Raw genomic sequence first — 20,161 nt, 5'->3', positions numbered from 1 at the left:
GTGTCTGACATATTACTGGAATTATTCTCAGGTACTCATTTTTCCATTTTCCATTTCCATTTCCTCCTCCTCTCAAGACCAGTCCAGCAGTTGTGCAAGGTTGAGGGACTAGCTCAGACCAGAGTTCCCAAGTGTAGGTCCATCACTTGCCTCTATTGGCTTTGCACGTCACAGAACTGATGTGGTGTGCCAGGCATGAGCTCATGGAACGATGATGGACTGCTGGGCTTCAATGACTGCCCATTTGAGGCTCTGCACATCTCAGCAAAGTGGGTGGAGCCTGAGAGGAAGCATAAAAGGCTCAGTTAAGAAGAACCTCACATCAAACCAAGTTGTCTGCTCACTGTGCTCTGTCCAGGGTCCTGAAAGACCAGCTGCCAACATCCCTAGTCTCCAAGCACTGAGACCTTGACAAAAGCCCTGCCTGTTCCCTGTCTGTCTTCTCCTTCTCCACCAACTGCTTGCTGGATTTGTACCTACCTAACTTGCCTGTGAAGTCTGTTTTGTCAGGACATGACACCCCCTCTGCACACAGGTGCTCCCAAATAATAATAATAATAATAATAATAATAATAATAATAATAATAATAATAATAATAAGTTTTCAGTAAACCGCAGCTTCAGTTTATGTCCAAATTCATGAAACTGTGGTTTATTTTAACTGTGCTTGGTTAACAAACCAAGATCTGAAACCATATTTTAATTCTGGTTCATTCAGACTAACCTTAGTTAAACTATAGTTTCCCAAGTTCAGATATAGCAGGAAACAGAAGTTTATTCGAAACCAAAAGTGGAAGCTTTCATTTTCCCTCCCTTTCAACACAGTGTAAAGTTTTGTATTATCAATAACAATTAATTTTCACCATACGTTTGGGCTTCTCCTAGGTCATGTTCTCTTCTGCATATTGTGATGGGGAATTGTTAACCTTTGAAGATGCACAATGCGCTTCAGAGTGACACCACTCCACAGATGCAGGAAATATATAAGCCAATTTAAGTGTCTCAAATTTAAGTGTCAGAACCAGCATGTCTCTATTTCTGTAGGAAAAGAAAGAAACACGGGGGAAACAATGTGCTATTTGGAGACCATTTCTCACATCATGGTGAGCAATTCCTGTTGTCAAGGCACAAGGCAGTAATGTGAGAAGCATCGTTCAGGCAGGAAGGGTTGAGAAGCAACTCCAGAGGTCTGAATATTTGATCAAAATGGGCTGTGCTTCTCAAGGCAGGTTTTTTACATCTCTTTAGAATCAGAGTACACATATGTAAGAAGAAGAACTCTCCATGAGGGTTGCTTTGTCTTGTGGGGGGTGTTCAACAGCATTTTTCTGCATCCGTCTTTCATTCCACTGAGATCATTATCTGGAGCCTTCTGAGTTCAGTAAATTGAGATGGAGCCATTTCAGCAGTGGCGCCTTGCCCTTGGACTTTGGACTTTCCAGGGAAACCTGCCTGATGCCCTCATTACTCCCATTTGGGTGGCAGGCAAAAGCTGCTCTGTTTCCCCAGGCTTTTAATAACTGCCAGTCTTAATGGTTTTAACTTGGAGCAGTTTTTGATCTCACCTGAACAGACTGTCATTGTTTCATTCCACTGTATTAATCTATTTATCTTATTTTATGACATTCCATTTTTTTGTTGTGCCTTTACCATATCTTAACACTACATTAGCTGCCTTGATTACATTGATGTTGCAGGGTGTAAAAATACGCATATGAATAAATAACCTCCAGGTCCTTATCCTAGTAAACATTTGCCTGCTTTTGGAATGTCTACCCTTCCAAGGTTTGCAATGGCCCTCAGCTTCCACGAGTAACTAAAAATGTTTAATTATCATATGGCTGGCATATTTACTGAAGTAAGTCATTCATAATAATTTTGGGCTCCAGCCTTGTTCCAGATTTGTCGCTGGTTATTGGAACACCAGTAGGGTAGTTGGTAGCCACTACCTGAAATTATTGTGGGCTTTTGTTTATGGGCTATGTCACTGAGAATGTGAACACTTTAGCAGAGCTTATTCCACCCCAATAGTTTATTACAGGTCCAGTGAGCTATGACATTCACCAAAGTCAGCTTATTATGGTTCACAGAACACGTTAGCCCCATGAGTGTGGTCGCTGAAACAGAGACCAACTTAACATCTAGAAAATTAAAAAGAAATTCCAGGATGACAAGATTTTAAGTCTGTGATAGTCTGATAATTTCTGCAAACTTTCTCCCTCACACACTGTGTGTGTGTGTGTGTGCTTTAAATCACCTTTCATTCCAAAAGGGACTAATAAAGCTCTGCTTTTATTTTAGGGGGGGGGCTTGTGTTAGAATTGCACTAAATGTAATTTACTTCGCTAAATGAAAAAGGGTTGCAGCATTTGTAACTTCTTAGTTTAAAGGAAAGGTAAGAAGCGATAAGATAGAAGCTTGTAAAATTATACATGGCATGCAGAAAGTGGATAGAGGACATTTTTCACCATAACACTAGAACTCGCGGACATCCAATGAAGATTTAGGACATATGAAAGAAAGCCACTTCTTCATGCAACACAATTAAACTTTGGAACTTGCTCTCATAGGAGGCAGGGATGGCCACTGATCTAGATGGCTTTAACAGAAGATTAGACCAATTTGTGGAGGAGAGAGCTGTCGGTGTCTTCTAGCCGCGATGGCTATGCTGTACCTCCACAGTTGGAAGCAGCAATGGTTCCGAATAGCAGTTGCCGGAAACCACAGGATGGGATAGTGCTGTTGTGCTCATGCTCTGCTCCCTGGTTTCCCACAGGCATCTGGTTGGCCATTGTGAAGACTCTTCTTATGCTCCTATGTTATCACACTGGTTTGACATTCCAACTTGTGAGCAGAATCTCTCATCCTGACTTAGGTGGATGTATATCTCCCTTCCTGACTGAGCCAGGACTCAGTTGGCTGAGCCGAGTCTGGCAGATCTTAAGGCAGCATAAGCCAGGCATCCCCAAACTTCGGCCCTCCAGATGTTTTGGACTACAATTCCCTTCATCCCTGACCACTGTTCCTGTTAGCTAGGGATCATGGGAGTTGTAGGCCAAAACATCTGGAGGGCCGCAGTTTGGGGATGCCTGGCATAAGCCCTGAAAGAGGGGAGTGGTAGGGGCAGGATTGAGTGGGGGGGCATGGACTAGATCCTAAGATTTTTCACGCTTGGTGATGTGACCTGGCAACCCATAAAACACAGCTGTGCAGGAAAAATGGGAAGGATGTCCAAAAACAACAGCAGTACTTTTTCTTCTGCTACTGCTTGCCTTAACTAGTGGGGGGTATTGGTTTGTTATTTGTTTTATTATGTATTTTTGTATTCCCAGTTTGTATTTTTCTGTTGTGGGATCTTCAGATGAAGGGCATTATGCAAATTTAATAAGTAAATTGTAGTAGCAATGGTTTCCAGGCTTGGGCCAGCTCAGTAGCTCAGCACCCTTTACACCACCTTAATTTAAGACAGTATATTCTACCTTGGCTTCCCATGCTTTGGATTGATCCATTAGTGATTTAAATCGTGATTTAAGCCATTGATTTAAACTACCTGTATTTAAATTAATCCACCCTGTGCTGCAGCCGGCTACTGAACTATAGTATAGGTAAGACCCAGGGGTACTTGATAATTGTGTAAGAAGGTCATTAGAGTCAAGTCCTGGATCAATTGTGTAGCAATGCCCTCCGAGCAGTGTAATAATGACACGTGACACAGAATTTAAAGGTTAAATGGGTGGTTCAGGCCACAACTTTATTAAATATGCATGTTGAGCGGAATTGGCTTAGGCGTTGGAACCTATCAGACTAAATCCGACTCCAACCCGTGTGTTGAAGTCCGTGAGAAGTTAACCACCAGTAAGGAACCCGGCGATGCCGATCAACCGGAACTCCTTCTGTGGCCACCGTACGGGGCGTGCCTTACGGCCCTGGCGACTCCAGGCTCTGGACCAAGCCTCGCCCCCGGAATCCTTTAACGGAATTACTTCTCCAAATTTGGGCAGGTGATGACGCAATCTGCCCCTCCTCCATCTTATTGTTATGCAAATTTCCAACGCCTAACCGCCTAACCTAAGTTGTGACGACATGCTACGAGGTAGGCGAAAAACCCATCATGGCTAGCCCAGTATGGGAAAAGTCCTACCCGGTCCACTGACTAACCAGGCAACCGACCAGGTCCGCAGCAGCGCCCCCTATTCTCTTTTTAAGGGGCGGGTGGGCGGGTGCTTCTGTTCGCTCCGGCAAACTGTGAGAAAGAGGGTGAGTTCCGGCTGCGCGGCGGGGTTTAAACGCCGCGGCCCCGCCCCCTCATCCCTATTGGACAAGGGCGTGGGTGACGCAGGCGGGAACTTCCATTGCGTAGGGGCTGACACCGCAGCCCCCACGCAATGGGCTCTTCGGTCTGCCCACAACTCCACCTCCGGCAAAGGCACGGAAGTGGTTTTGTGTAGCAATGCCCTCCGAGCAGTGTAATAATGACACGTGACACAGAATTTAAAGGTTAAATGGGTGGTTCAGGCCACAACTTTATTAAATATGCATGTTGAGCGGAATTGGCTTAGGCGTTGGAACCTATCAGACTAAATCCGACTCCAACCCGTGTGTTGAAGTCCGTGAGAAGTTAACCACCAGTAAGGAACCCGGCGATGCCGATCAACCGGAACTCCTTCTGTGGCCACCGTACGGGGCGTGCCTTACGGCCCTGGCGACTCCAGGCTCTGGACCAAGCCTCGCCCCCGGAATCCTTTAACGGAATTACTTCTCCAAATTTGGGCAGGTGATGACGCAATCTGCCCCTCCTCCATCTTATTGTTATGCAAATTTCCAACGCCTAACCGCCACTCGAGCCCCCCCAGGCTCGCCGCCAATCCGCTCACATGTTATAATCACCCAGAGGTTAATTTGAGCGTAACCCTAATTAGTAGTTTAGCACTTGGTTAAATTGTTTTAAGATATGAATTCGGATATTATCGGGGGAGTGTGACCCTACTCTCTTATTCGCCTAATTAAGATCTACATTATTCAGGACATCTCGTATGGCAGCAATAACGTTCCGTAGCCAGGCATCATTCCCGATCGGAGAAAGGTGAACGCCATCATCGCGATAGAGGGCTGCTTCACTTCGTTTCAGGGTGGGATGCTGTATAACCCGGCCATTCAAGGATAACACTCTGCGGGCCACGACTGAGTTCAAAAGCCTCCTGGAATTGTTCAAGGCTTTAGGGCAACGGCCATCGCGCCAAATGCGCCTTTCCAGCAGGGAGGACCACAATAACGTCATCCGCGGGAAACTCTCCTTCATAATGTCAAAATCTTTGAATATATGTTTCCTCAAATCGACCGCGTTGCGGTAGGCTAAGTCGTTTTCCCCGAGTTGCACAATCAAGACATCTGGGGGGCCAAGTGAGGCAGCCCGGGCCTGGATGATCGGCAGCAACTCGTTCCACCGCATACCCCTCCTGGATATCCAGGAAACCTCCACATTCCCTGGAAGGCCGAGTCCGCATCCCAGACCAACTTCAATTGCTCTTCTCTGGGCCCAGTGCACTATACTGTGCCCCGCTATCCAAACCCGGATGAAATGATAACCTGAAAAGTAGAGATGAAAAGCCGGATGAGCCACCAGAGACAACCTACGTGCGAATGTACCGCTTGTAAGCATTCGACTTCCATCTCCCCATCTCTTGGATCCTTTCCGCTGACAAGCCTAGGTGCATAGCGGAAGTGGCTGCGCCAATTCTAAAGGAATGGGCAGAGAATTCTGTGGGGTTGTACCCGCAAGATGCTATGGCTTTGCGAAGTACCCTGGTAAATTGTTGCCGAGTGAGCCGAGCACCATCATGGTGAATGAGTAACGGGCCAGGACCCGGCGGTCGGAGATAAAGATACCGCCTAGTGTCCTTCACTGGACAAGGGCCTGCGGCGCCTGTCGCCGGGAGGCGAATGCTAGCGCCTTTCCCCTTCTGATCCGTTTTTGAGTGGCGGACGCGTACAATAGCTTGGGCTTCGGACAGCGATAGATCCCGTAATAATATGCCCCGGGTAACACCATCAGGGTGGTCCTCACACACCACTTCCCCAACCCTAAGGGCCCCGAAGTAAGCTATCGAGAAGGCTGCCGAAAACAGCCGCGCTTCAAATTTGGACCAACAAAGAGTTCTCAATTGCCTATGGATTTGGGTAAGCATCTCGAACGTGATGGGCCGCCTGGAATCTGCAACAGGAGGCTGCAGCCTACGCCAGCCTTCCATTGCTCTACGCAAATGGAAGTTATCGCACGGGTCTGTAAGATAAAGAGATTTCGAGAAAAAGGTGATAGCTGCAGTGTGGATGCCAAGAGTCTTGGCGGCGCGACCCAGCCCTCTGAGGTATACCACGTATTGCATAACCTCCTCGGGGGTTGGTGGGCTCTCGAGGCGCACATCAGCACCCTTCTGCCGGAAGGATAGAAACTCTGCCCATGCTCGTTTATAGGAGCTGAGGGTGGCGGGGGCCACGGAAGCAAATACTCCCTTTAGGATTTCCCGTTTCCAAGGTTCCATAGGTGTTCCGGGAACCTCTCTGGATACTGCTGCGCATCTGGTGCTAATGAGCGAAAGCGGTCCATCTGGAAACGAGACAAAGCATCTGCGATATTATTATTTTGCCCCGGCACGAATTTGGCTGAGAAGTGCATATTTAACTCGAGACTGCGCAGCACAAAACGCCGTAGGAGGGCAGACACCCTCTCCGACCGCGAAGATTGCTTGGTAAGCACACTGACTACCGCTTGATTGTCCGTGTTGAAGCAGACTCTCCGGTTCCTGAAGTCGTCCGACCAAAGATGCACTGCTACCACTATGGGAAAGAATTCTAGAAATGTTAAATCCCGAGTAATGTCTGTATTTTTCCAACTAGGAGGCCAAGGTTCAGCACACCATCTCCCTCTGAAATATACCCCGAAACCCAATGCGCCCGCCGCGTCAGAATGAATCTGAAAGTCTGAATATAGTGAAATGCTATCCTGCCATAAAGATACGCCATTGTATTGTTCTAGAAAGGTCAGCCAGTTCACCAGGTCCGCTTTGACCCCTTTTGGCAAGCGAACCCTATGAAACGGTCGGGTTAGTCCTACAGTGAGCCTGGCAACCCTTAGGCAAAAGGGGCGCCCAGGTGAGATTACCCTGCAAGCGAAATTAAGGTGCCCTAGTAGCGATTGCATTTGTCTCAACGTGACTTTTTTGCGGGGAATAAGCTGTCTAATCAACTCCTTAAGGGCTGTTAGTTTATCAGCCGGTAAACGCGAGGTTTGGGCTACCGTATCCAATTCGATACCTAAATACGTCAAGCGAGACACAGGTCCTTCGGTTTTTTCAGCTGCAAGCGGCACCCCTAGTTCGCTTGTAAGGGAAGCGAAGGCCTTCATGAGGCCTGCGCAGTCAACACTGTGCGCTCCACCCACGAAAAGGAAGTCATCTAGGTAATGTGTGACACCTAACAGACCAGTCCTAGCACGAAGGGCCCAGTCCAGGAATGTGCTAAAAGTTTCAAAGGCCGAACATGCGACGGAACATCCCATGGGCATAGCTTTGTCGATGAAATAAGCGCCCCCGAACCTAAAACCCAACCATTTGTAGTCGTGGGGGTTTACAGGAAGGAGGCGGAAGGCCGATTCGATATCACACTTCGCCATCAAGGCCCCTTTGCCAAACTGGCGGACCAGCTTCACTGCGTGGTCAAAGGAGGCGTATTTTACCGTACAAAGCTCTTGCGGGATACCGTCATTAACTGAGCTACCCTTTGGGTGAGAAAGATTATGAATTAACCTAAATTCTCCTGGGGCCTTTTTTGGAACTATGCCTAGCGGGGAAATGTGGAGGTCAGCTATAGGTGGAGTTAAAAATGGGCCCGCGACCCGGCCAGCCGATAGTTCTTTGTTTATTTTTTTGATGGCTATATCAGGACGTTCCCTAACTGACTTCTGATTTGGTGGGTCGGTAGAGGAAGGCGGAATCCGAACGGGGATGCGAAAACCTGAAGAGAAACCCTCCTCCAGGTACAGAGCCGCAGGTCTGTTAGGGTATAGGGCTAGCAACATCTTTAAGGGGTTCAGTTTCACAGGGGAGTAGGCCATGGCTAGAGAACAGTCAGAATCTATTCTGTCCTGAGGTTGCTCCGTGGGAGGCACTGGGGGGGTATCTGGGGCCCTGGTGAGAATTGCCCTTGGCCCCCCGAAAGGACTGCTTCCCCTTGAAGCAGGATACCCCCGGATGCTGACCCAAGCACTTCTCACATTCGTGAGTATATTTGCAATTGGGCCTTTGGCAGAGTCCCTTATTAAACTCCCAGCAGACCCTACGCCGCGGGTCTTTTTTGGGTTCAAACCTGCTGGCTTTTGGGGGGTCAGTTTGTTTTTTATCAACATACGGCACTACATGGTTACTCCAGTAGTGCTGGTGCCGCTGATCCCAACGCGTTTTTGGGTTTTTTGAAGCATTCCTGCGGAAGTCTTCATCATAGTTCAAAGCTGCCGTCTCCCCCGCCATCTTGTGAGCCAACCTAACGTCGGCCATGTATGCAAATAGGTGCACCGCTCGCTTTGGATATGCCGCAGAGATCACGGCCGCCCAAATGTGTATGCCCTCTAACCAATTTTCAAACGTGCGGTCGGCCCGAGGCGTCCTATAACGCCGACCCCTGTAATCCCTGCGCCTCTCCCCTTTTCCCATCATCTGAGTCAGTGGAAGGATGGTGAAAACATCAATATAGTCCCCATTTAAAATTTTCTCCCTCTTCTTATCTGACAGGTGCGAGCCCAAAAGGATATCCGTGTCCGAATTCGTGGCATATTTTCCGTCGGGAATTAACGCACCGTCCCGCCACTCCAACGTACCCCTAAATGATTTACGGTGGGTGCTGGCCCTCCTCTTGTGCACCCAGAGAGGGAAACCCATCTGGTCTTCACCCACACCCCAATAATCCTCCATTGGGATGTCGCACTCCGAATCTGAGGACGTACCTGTGTCGTCGTCCGAGTCGTCCCTTCTGCTCCTCTTACGCTTCGCCGACTTCTTCTTCGCCTTTCCACCCTGGCGTCGGTCTTCTTCGTCCCGCGACTCCGTTTCTCCGCCCACTGCGCGCCCCGCTGCTTCGTCGTCCGTGGTTGAATCACGCGCCCGCGCCCCTTGCTGCGCTGCAGCTGCCGCGGGCTGGGTCCCCTGCTGGCCTGCAACAAACTGGGCAGCTCCACTGAGAGAACCCGGCGCCTGAGACCCCGAGGCCACCGATTGCTGGCCGGGAGTATTGGAACGGGCCTTCTGCAACCGGGTCCGCGGCTCTTGAACCAGGCCACTACCCCCCCCACCCGAGGTGGAAGTAGAAAACAGGGACGCGGAAGTGGACGGGCCATCCAGGTCTTCGAACTGGGTGTCTGCCACACAATCCTGCGAATTAGGTGGAGACTCATCCTGCAAGCTTTCGGCTAGCGGAACCAGCGTGCTGCAGAGAGGGCCCAGCTGGCCGCAAATGGACTGCAAGGCATTGACTGCCTGGGCGAACGCCTTAGGGTTCACTTTAGCCGCCAGGCTCTTGGCCGAGCTCTGCTTGCCCTTGGATGTCATGGTCGCTAACTCAAATCTAAACAAGCTCAGGCACCCCTCAAAGGAAATGAAATTAGCCGAATTGCACGCAATAAATAAAATTTGCTGCTATTTTATTTATTTAATTATATTCTTTTATTTAATTAATTTTTTTTTTAAGTTAATTAATAATTTAATTAAGTTTTTTTTTTTTTTAAGTTTTTTTTTTTTAATTTATTTATTAATTTATTGCTATTATATATTAGGTATTATAGTTGTTATTATGGAGCGTATTTATTCTGTAAACTATTAATAGGTTTCCAATATATAGCAGATTAATCTAATCGTGCACAGGGAATTAACCCACCGCTGCAAGATGCTGGCGACCACCAATCAATTTAATTATTTATGTTAATCGACAATTACAATATGCACATAAATTCCACTATAATAAACTCAAAGGTCGCTCAGTTTCTCTACTAAATAATCGATAACTGTGATTATGATCTAATAATGCCCCACCAGCCTGAAGATGCGCTAGTTCACCAATCAATTAATTAATTGATCAATAATTAAAGTCCGCTAAAAATTCACTGTTCCCACGTGATTAAATTGGGACGCTATCAGCTAATTGCGCGCTAAAGCGCTGACACCCGGTCACTGACTATGAAAAAGGGATTAATTCTGCAAGAAATGCTTAAAACGCAATGCTGCTATGATAGATTGATTTAATTGATTGATTTAATTCTGCAAACGCAAATGCTGCTGATGAAGGTCACTCAGAGCCACGCTCAAAATGGCTGCCAGATATGCACAGCAATAGCCTCACTCAAAATGGCGGCCGCTAGGAGACACACTTGGCCACGCACAAAATGGCGCCTCGGAACGACCAAAGCGACGGACCACTCAAGATGGCTGCCAGGCACACGTGGTCTCACCCCCCCCACCGGACCAATGCCCCAGCCGAATACAAACAAGGCGAAACAAAACAAGGCTACACCAGGGATAACAGGCGGCCACTGCAAGGAAGCACGAGATCTGCAGCTAACAAAAGAAGAGAAAACTCTGTTTTTTCCGCTGGGCTGTAGGCGCAAGCAAAAGCGGCTGAACGCGCGCTGTGCCGATCCCCAGCTGATAAGAGGTGATCCGCTGACCGGAGGCGGAGGCTAGCTTACTAAACTGAAGGGCTTAATGCGAGGAAAATTAAAGCAAGAATAAATTAAACCGCTCTGACGCTGGGGCTGTAGGAAGGGGGGGTATACAGGAGGGCTTAAGGGAGAAAAGAAAAACGACACGATCAGGAACCTTGCAATTAGGCAGAGTAATAAGGGGTTAAGGGGAAGTTGCTGCCTCTAACCGGCAAATCAGCTGCAGCTGCTGACTCTAAGAAGGTTTTAAAGAGCCGAGAGGGGATGCAATTGGAAATCGCTCACCCGGCTTCGTGGATGCAGTCGAGGAAAAAATTTCACTGGGCAGAAGCGGAGGGGAGAGGAGGCAGCCGCCTCGACTCTGCACCCCAAGTCTTCCCTACTTCCGTTGCCGGGGACCCTCCTGATGAAGTGGCAAGCTTGCCGAGGATCGAGGAGCTGGGCGGGAGAAAACCGCTGCTGAGAACGCGACGGAACAGCTGAGAGGCGGTAGCGTCGCGTGGCGATCGTGCTCCCCAGCACCCGGAAGCAGCCCGAACAGCTGACGAGCAGTAGCCGCGCGGCTCCTCCGAAGTCGTCCAAGGGTCCGAATACAACCTAAACTGAGCCAAGAAAACAGCAGAAAGGCGGAACAGCAGAGACAGCAGATATGCTTCTGTTCGCTCCGGCAAACTGTGAGAAAGAGGGTGAGTTCCGGCTGCGCGGCGGGGTTTAAACGCCGCGGCCCCGCCCCCTCATCCCTATTGGACAAGGGCGTGGGTGACGCAGGCGGGAACTTCCATTGCGTAGGGGCTGACACCGCAGCCCCCACGCAATGGGCTCTTCGGTCTGCCCACAACTCCACCTCCGGCAAAGGCACGGAAGTGGTTTTCCCGTTTGAAAGGCTGCAGCCGGTGAGCATCTCTGTCAATATTGTTCCTTTATCTGTACAAAATATTGTAGACACTGGAATGAGAAATCGTTAAGTTAAACACTTTTGCTTTGGTTTTCAAAGCTACATGGTTCTGATCTTTACCATTGAGTAGTTTTGAAAACTTTCTGCCTTGAATGCCGCCGCTGGAAAATTTATTTCTGGGTGTTGCTCTTAGACACACAAGTCACCCCGTTTATTTTCTGAAACGTCTGCAGTGTCAGTAGAAATGGCTTGAATGTCTGAGCAACATTGAATATTTGTAAGATCCAGCTTGGTAAACTTGTTACATGTCAAGGCATTTTTCAAGAGGAGAGATTGGTTGCAACCTTGAGCGACAATGGATATGCAGAATGGATTCTGGTGAAAGAGGATTTCAGCAGCTGTAAGTTAGAGCCCTGGCCTTAAACTGCAGAATAGATCGGCCACAAAACATTACATTGCAGCCTGCAAAGAGGGACTCAGGGGCACTTTTTCATCAGTCCAATCTGAACGTTGGGGTGGCATAACCAGTCGATAGCTGCTCCTCTGTGTTAGAATATGATCCTGTACCTGGAGGCACAACAGCAAGAAAGGTCTGCATGACCCACCCGCTCAGATGCAACCCCCCCCCCCCGCTGTAGATGGTAGCCTGGCAGGTCCTTAACATGCCCACCCATTTCTGATATCTCCATGCAGACACCCCAAAACAGGAAGGTGATTCAGCTGCTGGTGGTCACCCTGCTTAATTAGTGATTCATGATTTGTTTTGGTTGGTGACAAGTTGTGCAGGTCTGCATGAGGTGGAGGAAGTGAGAGTCTGTGTGATTATGGAGGTTAGAGTGCTGGGCTAGGACAGGGCAGACCTGGGTTCAAATCCCAACTCAGCTCGCTGGGTTACCTTGAGTCAATCAGCCTAACATACCTCCGATGGTTGTTTTGAGGATAAAAGCAGTGAGGGAGACCTCCTTTGGAATTACTTGCTGCTCTGGTAACACTTCTGGTACAAGGCAAAATAAACATGGCTAACCTTAACCGTAAATGTTGTACATGCTGCTTTCTGTGTTCACCTTCATAAAAATGCTTCTCACCACAGATGTCAATGAATGTGCCATTGCCAATGGAGGATGTCAGGACCAATGTTGCAATATGATTGGCAGCTACTACTGCAAATGTCCAGCTGGCCAGAAACTGAGAGAAGACCGGAAATCTTGTGAAGGTAACAATCCGTTCACTGTCTCTTGTTTAATGAGCAATTTACTGAACTGGAAAAATAGCTTTAGTTGTCTGGAAATCAAATGAAAGATATTCATGCAAACTGTTGTTTTGAGAATGCTTACGTCTTGATTATGAAACTGCAGTTGTAAACGGTATCTGTTCAAAAAGAATATATCCGAGTATAGTTTGAATGGATTCTTCCATGTTCCATTTTGACTCTGGAAGCCTGCTGGCTGGGATTTGTCTTACGGTATATACATTGAACAGTGCCTCGTCAATTGTAGACACTTCTCAAATAAAATATAATGACAATGATTATCGCATTCTGGAGTTTCTGTTATCAGTGCTTCTACAGTAGCTTGACTGAGAAGATCAAATCAATAGCATGAGGCGAGATACAACAGCACAGATTGCATAAAGATTTATTCAAGCAGCAATTAGGTGTGTTGATCGGAACACACAGAACAGGGATGGGGAACTTGTTGCCCTCCAGATATTGCTGGACTACAAGTCCCATCATCCATACCCAGCATGGCTGATGGTAAGAGATAATGGCAGTTGTAGTCCAACATCACTGGGTGGGCCACAGGTTCCTCTTCCCTACAGGGAACATATCATCATCACCTTCACAAATCTGACATTTTAGAAATAGCATATACACTGCATACTGCAGGTGAGGTGAAACCATTCTATCAGGAGGTCTTCGGTGCTATTGAATTCCTTCAAATGAAATACTATCCAGGCACCATCTCTGTTACCTTTCTTGTGCCTATTAAACACATTCCTCTTCCACAAGACATTTACCGGTAGCTAAAGATCTTTCCCAGTCTATATCTGCCCTGTAATTGTTTTTAGAACAATCTGTCCTTTGGAAGCAAGGATAGGATATTAATTTAATATATAACAAACAAACAAACATGCAGAACAGAGAACAGGGGGAGGAGAGGGGGGTCATGCCATCTGGCTAGCTGAAATACTTGCACAAAGGAAATGATTGGAAGTGTGTGGCATTGAATTCCACCCTTAAAGATGATACAGCAGTGCTAACATTCAATCCCACCTATCCCAGTTTCGCAAAACATCCGATTCCAGGCTTTATTCCTTTTTGTGCAGTTGTGGGAGGGACATTCTTGGGCTGCCACCATCCTTTTTTATCCAACAATATGAGAATGACACAGTATTGTGTCCATTGGGCCATTCTCAATTGGGAATGCTGCCATGCAACAAAGGGGTCCCTCCCCCTTCTTATTTCTCTTACCAATTTAACGCACAGTGGACTATAACTCTCAGCCACTCCTTTTTTAAAGTGGATCAATCTCCTCTCCCAAATTTAAGAAATTCTGAAAGTCTCTGAAACTGCCTCCACTTTCTCAGGTCTTGCTTGGCCCTGTGAAAGTTTTTCAATCCAGTTTTATCTACGACCCAGCTTCATTTCTCTTTCTTCTTCTTCTTGATGATGATGATGATAAGATTTTCAGACGAGGCTGTTATGGGGAGGGTTGACCTGATTACGTTTTGTGTGTGTTTTCAGAAGCTAGCAAATATCTCTCGATCAAATAGCCTGCTATATCGGAAATGAACTGGTTCTCGTTTGCAATCTTCATTTTGCCTGCAGCTACTCTTTTATTCAGACACTGAATTTGGGCTGAATTAGAGGCTGCAATTGACATAGTAGAAGGTAAGGATCCTGAGGCATTACTGTTCTTAGCAGATGCTCTGTGTTCGCCTTGGCAACTCATATCTTCCCCCCTGCAGTGTCCAAATGTAGATATTCCTTTTAACGTCAACCACATAAAGGACCTTTGGTCTAACATGCCTGTGAATCACCCTAGCAATCTTTTATATCAATATAGTTTAGATGTGTGAAATCTCTTGTTTCAGGGCATATATATATATATATATATAGAGTGTTCACAATTTTAACATCTCCAGATATGGTTGAGGCTGCTGTATTAGTGATCAGATTTTATAACGACACTACTAGAGATGTGAAGGCCTGGGGAAAAATTCGGGGAAAACTGTTTTTTCCGTTTCCCCCCGAAAAATTGGAAAAATAAAACATAGATTATGGAATGTTTTATTTTAACATGATGAATAAAATATTTTAAGATAAGGGGTTCAAATATTTTTTAAATCATTTTAAAAAAATAATATGTATGGTATCAGATTATTCTAATTTCTGTGAGGACAAGCAAGTCCTAGGTTACAAACTGAACTCTCCAATGCAAGAACAAGATACACTTCTTCCTTTAGGAGGTGCTGTTGTCACCAGAAAAGAAAAAGGTTTCAGTTTTGTTTTTGCATGCGTGTGGCATGCATTGGTTCTGTTCCTCTTCACTAGGCCTCAAAGCACTGGCAGAAAATATAGAGCAACAAAAAGGGCCTTAAAGTATATGTGTTGTTGTGGCAATCAGAGAAGTGTTATGAAAGAAAAAAAAGAAATGAAAATATTTTAAACATTAAATGCTGTAAAACAGTCTTTAAAAAGTGAAATAAACTAATTTAAGCATATAGTAGTAGCTAAAGTGGTTAACAGACCACACACATCAGTGTGAGGAAATACATAAGGTCTCATGGGCAAAACATGGGAGGTGGAGTAAGCATGTTGCATAGCAAACAGTGATGAATGACAAGTTAAATTTCAGTTCCTGTTTGGATACACTATATTTTTAATATGTGAGTTGTGATAATTTTATGCCCATTAAAATTATCCATAGTTATATTTTATGTTTCTAAAGTAACAGAATGACTTTCAATCTGGAAAAGAAAAAAGAAGTGCTAATGTAGCATTTTTTTCAATTTTTCCAAAAATTTCCCAAAATTTTCAGTTTTTCTGGGGGGAAACTGAAAAAAACCAGGGGGGTTTTCCAAGCTTCAAAATTTCCGGAATTTTACATCTCTAGATACTACATCGAGTTCCGAGAGTGATCACCCTTGTGACTTGCATCTCACTTTCACGTGAGGTTCTGTTGGCCAAGAAATCTCTGCTACCCACCCATATTTCTGGCTTTAGTGACCTGATCCAATATGGCAAGGAGATACGGTCATTCTGCAAGTTTCTCTGATTTTGAATTTTGAAACTTGAGCAATAATTTGGCCCATAAAGGCTGTGCTCTTATGGCACTGATCCTAGAGCATGGATGGTGAACCTGGGGCCCTCCAGATGTTTTTCTTATTTATTTGTCCATGCATCCATCCATTTTATCTCCCACCCTGCCATGGATGCTTTAGCTGAAATTCCTGCATTGCAGGGGGTTGGACTGGATGACCCTTAGGTCCCTTCCAACTCTAAGATTCTATGATTCTATAATTCCTCCCAAAGAAGAAGAAGAAGGAGAGTTTGGATTTGATATCCCGCTTTATCACTACCCGAAGGAGTCTCAAAGCGGCTAACATTCTCCTTTCCCTTCCTCCGCTACAACAAACACTCTGTGAGGTGAGTGGGGCTGAGAGATTTCAAAGAAGTGTGACTAGCCCAAGGTCACCCAGCAGCTGCATGTGGAGGAGCGGAGACACGAACCCGGTTCCCCAGATTACGAGTCTACCGCTCTTAACCACTACACCACACTGGCTCTCAAAGGAGCCCATGGTGGCAAATACACCATCACCATTCTAAAAACAGTTCAAAACATTCTAGAAGCTAGAAGCTGGGATAGCTCAGTTGGTAGAGCATGAGACTCTTAAATGCAGGATTGTGGTCAGTGAAGAATAAAGTATCCTTTGATTCCACCAGTATGGTGTCAGGCTGTTCATGGGTGTATGTGTCTCGGTTTGCTTTGATCTGCATTGTCTCCTGCATAAGTTTACTGGATGGGTGATTTTAAACTGCTTGCTTGCTTGCCTGGCCTCTATTGCCGAGAGGCTTCTTTCTCATTAGTGGAGTTTCTCGTCATAGAAATGGTAGCCAACATAGTGCCCTCCCAGTGTTGGACTGCAGCTCCCATCTTCCTTGTCCCTTGGCTCATGCTGACTGGGACTGATGGGAGCTGAGGTCCAGCAACTTCAGGAGGGTACCATGTTACCTGTCCCTGATGCATAGCTTTTGGTCTCCTGGATAAGAGCACTCCTGTTTGCAAAACAAACACGTTTTTAAAAATAGTTATCATGGATGTTTTCCATACAGCTATTTCCTGGCTGGTGCTGTGGTCTAAACCACTGAGTCTCTTGGGCTTGCCAATCAGAAGGTCAGCGGTTTGAATCCCCGCGACTGGGTGAGCTCCAGTTGCTCGGTCCCAGCTCCTGCCAACCTAGTACTGTACTGTAGTTTGAAAGCATGCAAAAAAGTGCAAGTAGACAAATAGGTACCGCTCCGGCAGGAAGGTAAACGGTGTTTCTGTGTGCTGCTCTGGTTTTGGTGTTCCATTGCGCCAAAAGCAGCTTAGTCATGCTGGCCACATGACCTGGAAAAACTGTCTGCAGACAAACGCTGGCTCCCTCGGCCTGTAAAATACCAAGGTGAGTGTTGCAACACCAGAGTCATCTGCGACTGGTCTTAACTGTCAGGGGTCCTTTACCTTTTTATTTCCCTTTAGTTGCACAAAACATCAAGTTTCATTTTGAGTTAGGATTTCACTCAAGAATCCTCTTTTGTCTTCCAGTATTTTAACACGTTGGGTGTACTCCACTGTAAATATTTGTTGCAATTAAATGTACCCCATACTCCATCCCACTCAGAAAAGCTGATGAGTTAACTTCCCCAGAAAGCTACCAGCTGCTGTTGCAGCCTTCTTTTTAATTGAGGTTTTCCATTCAGTTCTCATGTGGTTTTCTTTTGATTGGCTTAGATAATTCACATATCCAGAAATAGGGAAAGTCAGCTAGAAGTCTTGTTAACTTTACATGCTGTTAGTGCGGTCGATGTTGGCTTGATGCTGTTACAATGCATGAGTGCCACTGTGATTCCTATCCATCATTATACTAATAAACACTTAAGGCTTTCTAGCTCACTAAACTGAGTCAATCCATAAGTCTTCCAGAAACCCATTATTTCTCTGAATGCAAAGATTTATCTGTCATGGCACTACTTATTGTTACACCAAGGATATGTCGAAAAGAGAGATCAGTGGCGGTTAGTATCAGACTAGGATGGCAGTTTGCTGCTTTTGAGGGTTCAAGCAGAGGAGCAGTATTTGGATCATCTAGAGATGAGCATCGGATTCCCACAAAAATGTACAATGCCACCATATTGAGCTCTAGCAAAGCATGAGCTAATGATGCCAGGGGGTTGTAGAAACCGTCTTCTGAAAGATGCTCCTGGCTTTGGGTTAACAAAGGGGACCTTCAACAGTATGTTTCAATATTTGCCCATTCTCCAAGCAGGACAGGACATAGCTCAGTAGAACACCTGCTTTTCATGCAGGAGCTTCCACTTTCAGTCTCTCGCATCTCCAGGTAGGGCTTGGAGAGTTCACTGTCTAAGATCCTGTAGATCTACAGCCAGTCAGTATATAAACATTGCTAAACATGAACCACTTATAAATGCCATCTCCAACTCCTCGCAAGATCCCATCAATCGTATCTCTGAAAAATTTTACACATCACTTGGGAAGACAGGCAAACCAATGCCAGTGTACTGGAAGAAGCAAAGATCACCAGTGTCGAAGCAATGATTCTTCAACAGCAACTTCATTGGACTGGTCATGTTGTGCGGATGCCTGATGATCGTCTTCCAAAGCAACTACTCTATTCCGAACTTAAAAATGGAAAGCGTAATGCTGGTGATCAACAAAAGAGGTTTACAGACTCTCTCAAGGCAAATCTAAAAAAAAGAAGAAAAAAGAGTAGTATAAACACCGACAACTGGGAAGCACTGGCCTGCGAGCGCTCCAATTGGAGAACAGCCTTTACCAAGGGTGCCATGGACTTTGAAGATGCTTGAACTCAAGACGAAATTGAGAAGTGCGCTAACAGGACGGCACACTTGTCAAACCCTCACCATGATCAACTCCCACCCGGAAACCTATGTCCTCATGGTGGAAGGGACGTGTGGACCCAGAATTGGCCTCTACAGTCACTTACAGATTCACTGTTAAAATCGTGTTCATGGAAGACAATCTTACTCGGCTATGAGTGATCGCCAAAGAAGAAGAAATAGTACTAAGCCAGCCTTCCCTGTAATACAGAAGATACCTTTTTTTATCTAGGGGTGAGGAAACTGAGGCCAGGGGAGCCCATGCGGTGTTCTAGAACTCTCTCTCTCTCTCTGGCCCTCAGGCCTTATTTAGGCCACACTCCTCACAGGCCTTGCTGTGTGCCTTCCGTGAGTGATATTGCCTGTCTGGGATGTATCCTTGACCTGTAGCAATTCCTCTTGCTTGCTTGAGTGGAGAATTGGGAGGCGGGGTGTCTAGAAAAACCTTATGCTGCAAATGCAACATGTGGTACAAAAGTGAGAGTAGCATATGTTTCCCTACCCAGTTTTCCCTCTGGCCGTGATGATTTTTGCCTCTTGCCTCACCTACCACTGGCATGAGGCCCTCCGAAAGTTTTTCACACAGAAATGTGGCCCTTGAGCTGATTTCCGACCCCTGTTCTAATCAGGGGCATTACTAATTTTTATTTCCATTCCTCAGCCCTGTAACTTTATTTACAAGTCTCTTTCACACAGCTGCTCTCTGTCTAAATGCTGGTGCTATCTTATCATCCTTAAAGCTGCTATATACTATCAGCGTAAAGGATTGTAAGTGCTTTTTGGCAGCTTCCCCGTGGTCTTTCGGTTTTTAAACACCAGCCCTTACTCTTACATTTGTTGAGGTTTTGACACTTCCATCAACTTGGGGAAGGCTGCTATGACAGTTTGAGAACCTTTTCTGTAATCTAGTTTAATTATAGCAGACAACTTTTAGATTATCTCACTGTACTGGAATGGGCAGTCTTCACAGCTGGAAGTAAATTCCAGATGTGAAGTAAATTCCTGTTTAGTGAAGTAGCGCCCCGCTAAATAAAAATGCCGGAGGGGAGTGGATTGATTAGCTTTTCAAAGTGTAATTCTGCATCTGCTGTGTTATGACAGTTTTATCTCCCATATCTCACTTCTTAGTTACACAGAATGTAAAAACATATGCAGTATGTGACAAACTTTGTAAAATCGGATTCAGGTTTTCTACCAAACAAAGGCTTTTGTTAATTAAAGTGAGTGTAAAGCTTCACTTTTCGGCTCTGTTACCATGGGCTTTACTGGGCTAGTTATTTAGTACTAATTGCTTAGATTTGGAGACTTCTCTTATTATACTAGGTCACTTTCAAAATGATATAGGTGTACAGTTAGGGCAGGCACATGGGCCCCTATAGATGTTGTTAGACTACAACTCCCATCAGCCATACCCAGCATGTTCAATACCTCTGTTCAGGCA

General features: G+C 46.0%; 1 protein-coding gene across 1 annotated transcript in view; it reads left to right on the top strand.

Moving 5' to 3' along the window:
- LOC118093937 (multiple epidermal growth factor-like domains protein 6) overlaps positions 1 to 20,161 on the top strand; it is a 198,179-nt gene that overhangs the window by 73,020 nt on the left and 104,998 nt on the right. The window contains exon 4 of the mRNA XM_060274215.1: positions 12,688 to 12,810. Coding sequence (XP_060130198.1) covers positions 12,688 to 12,810 — 123 coding nt within the window. The remainder of the gene's footprint in view (positions 1 to 12,687; positions 12,811 to 20,161) is intronic.

This window comes from Zootoca vivipara, chromosome 5, assembly GCF_963506605.1.
Source record: "Zootoca vivipara chromosome 5, rZooViv1.1, whole genome shotgun sequence".
In the NCBI taxonomy this organism is placed as follows: Eukaryota; Metazoa; Chordata; class Lepidosauria; order Squamata; family Lacertidae; genus Zootoca; species Zootoca vivipara.
This window is presented reverse-complemented; position numbering and strand designations above follow the sequence as displayed.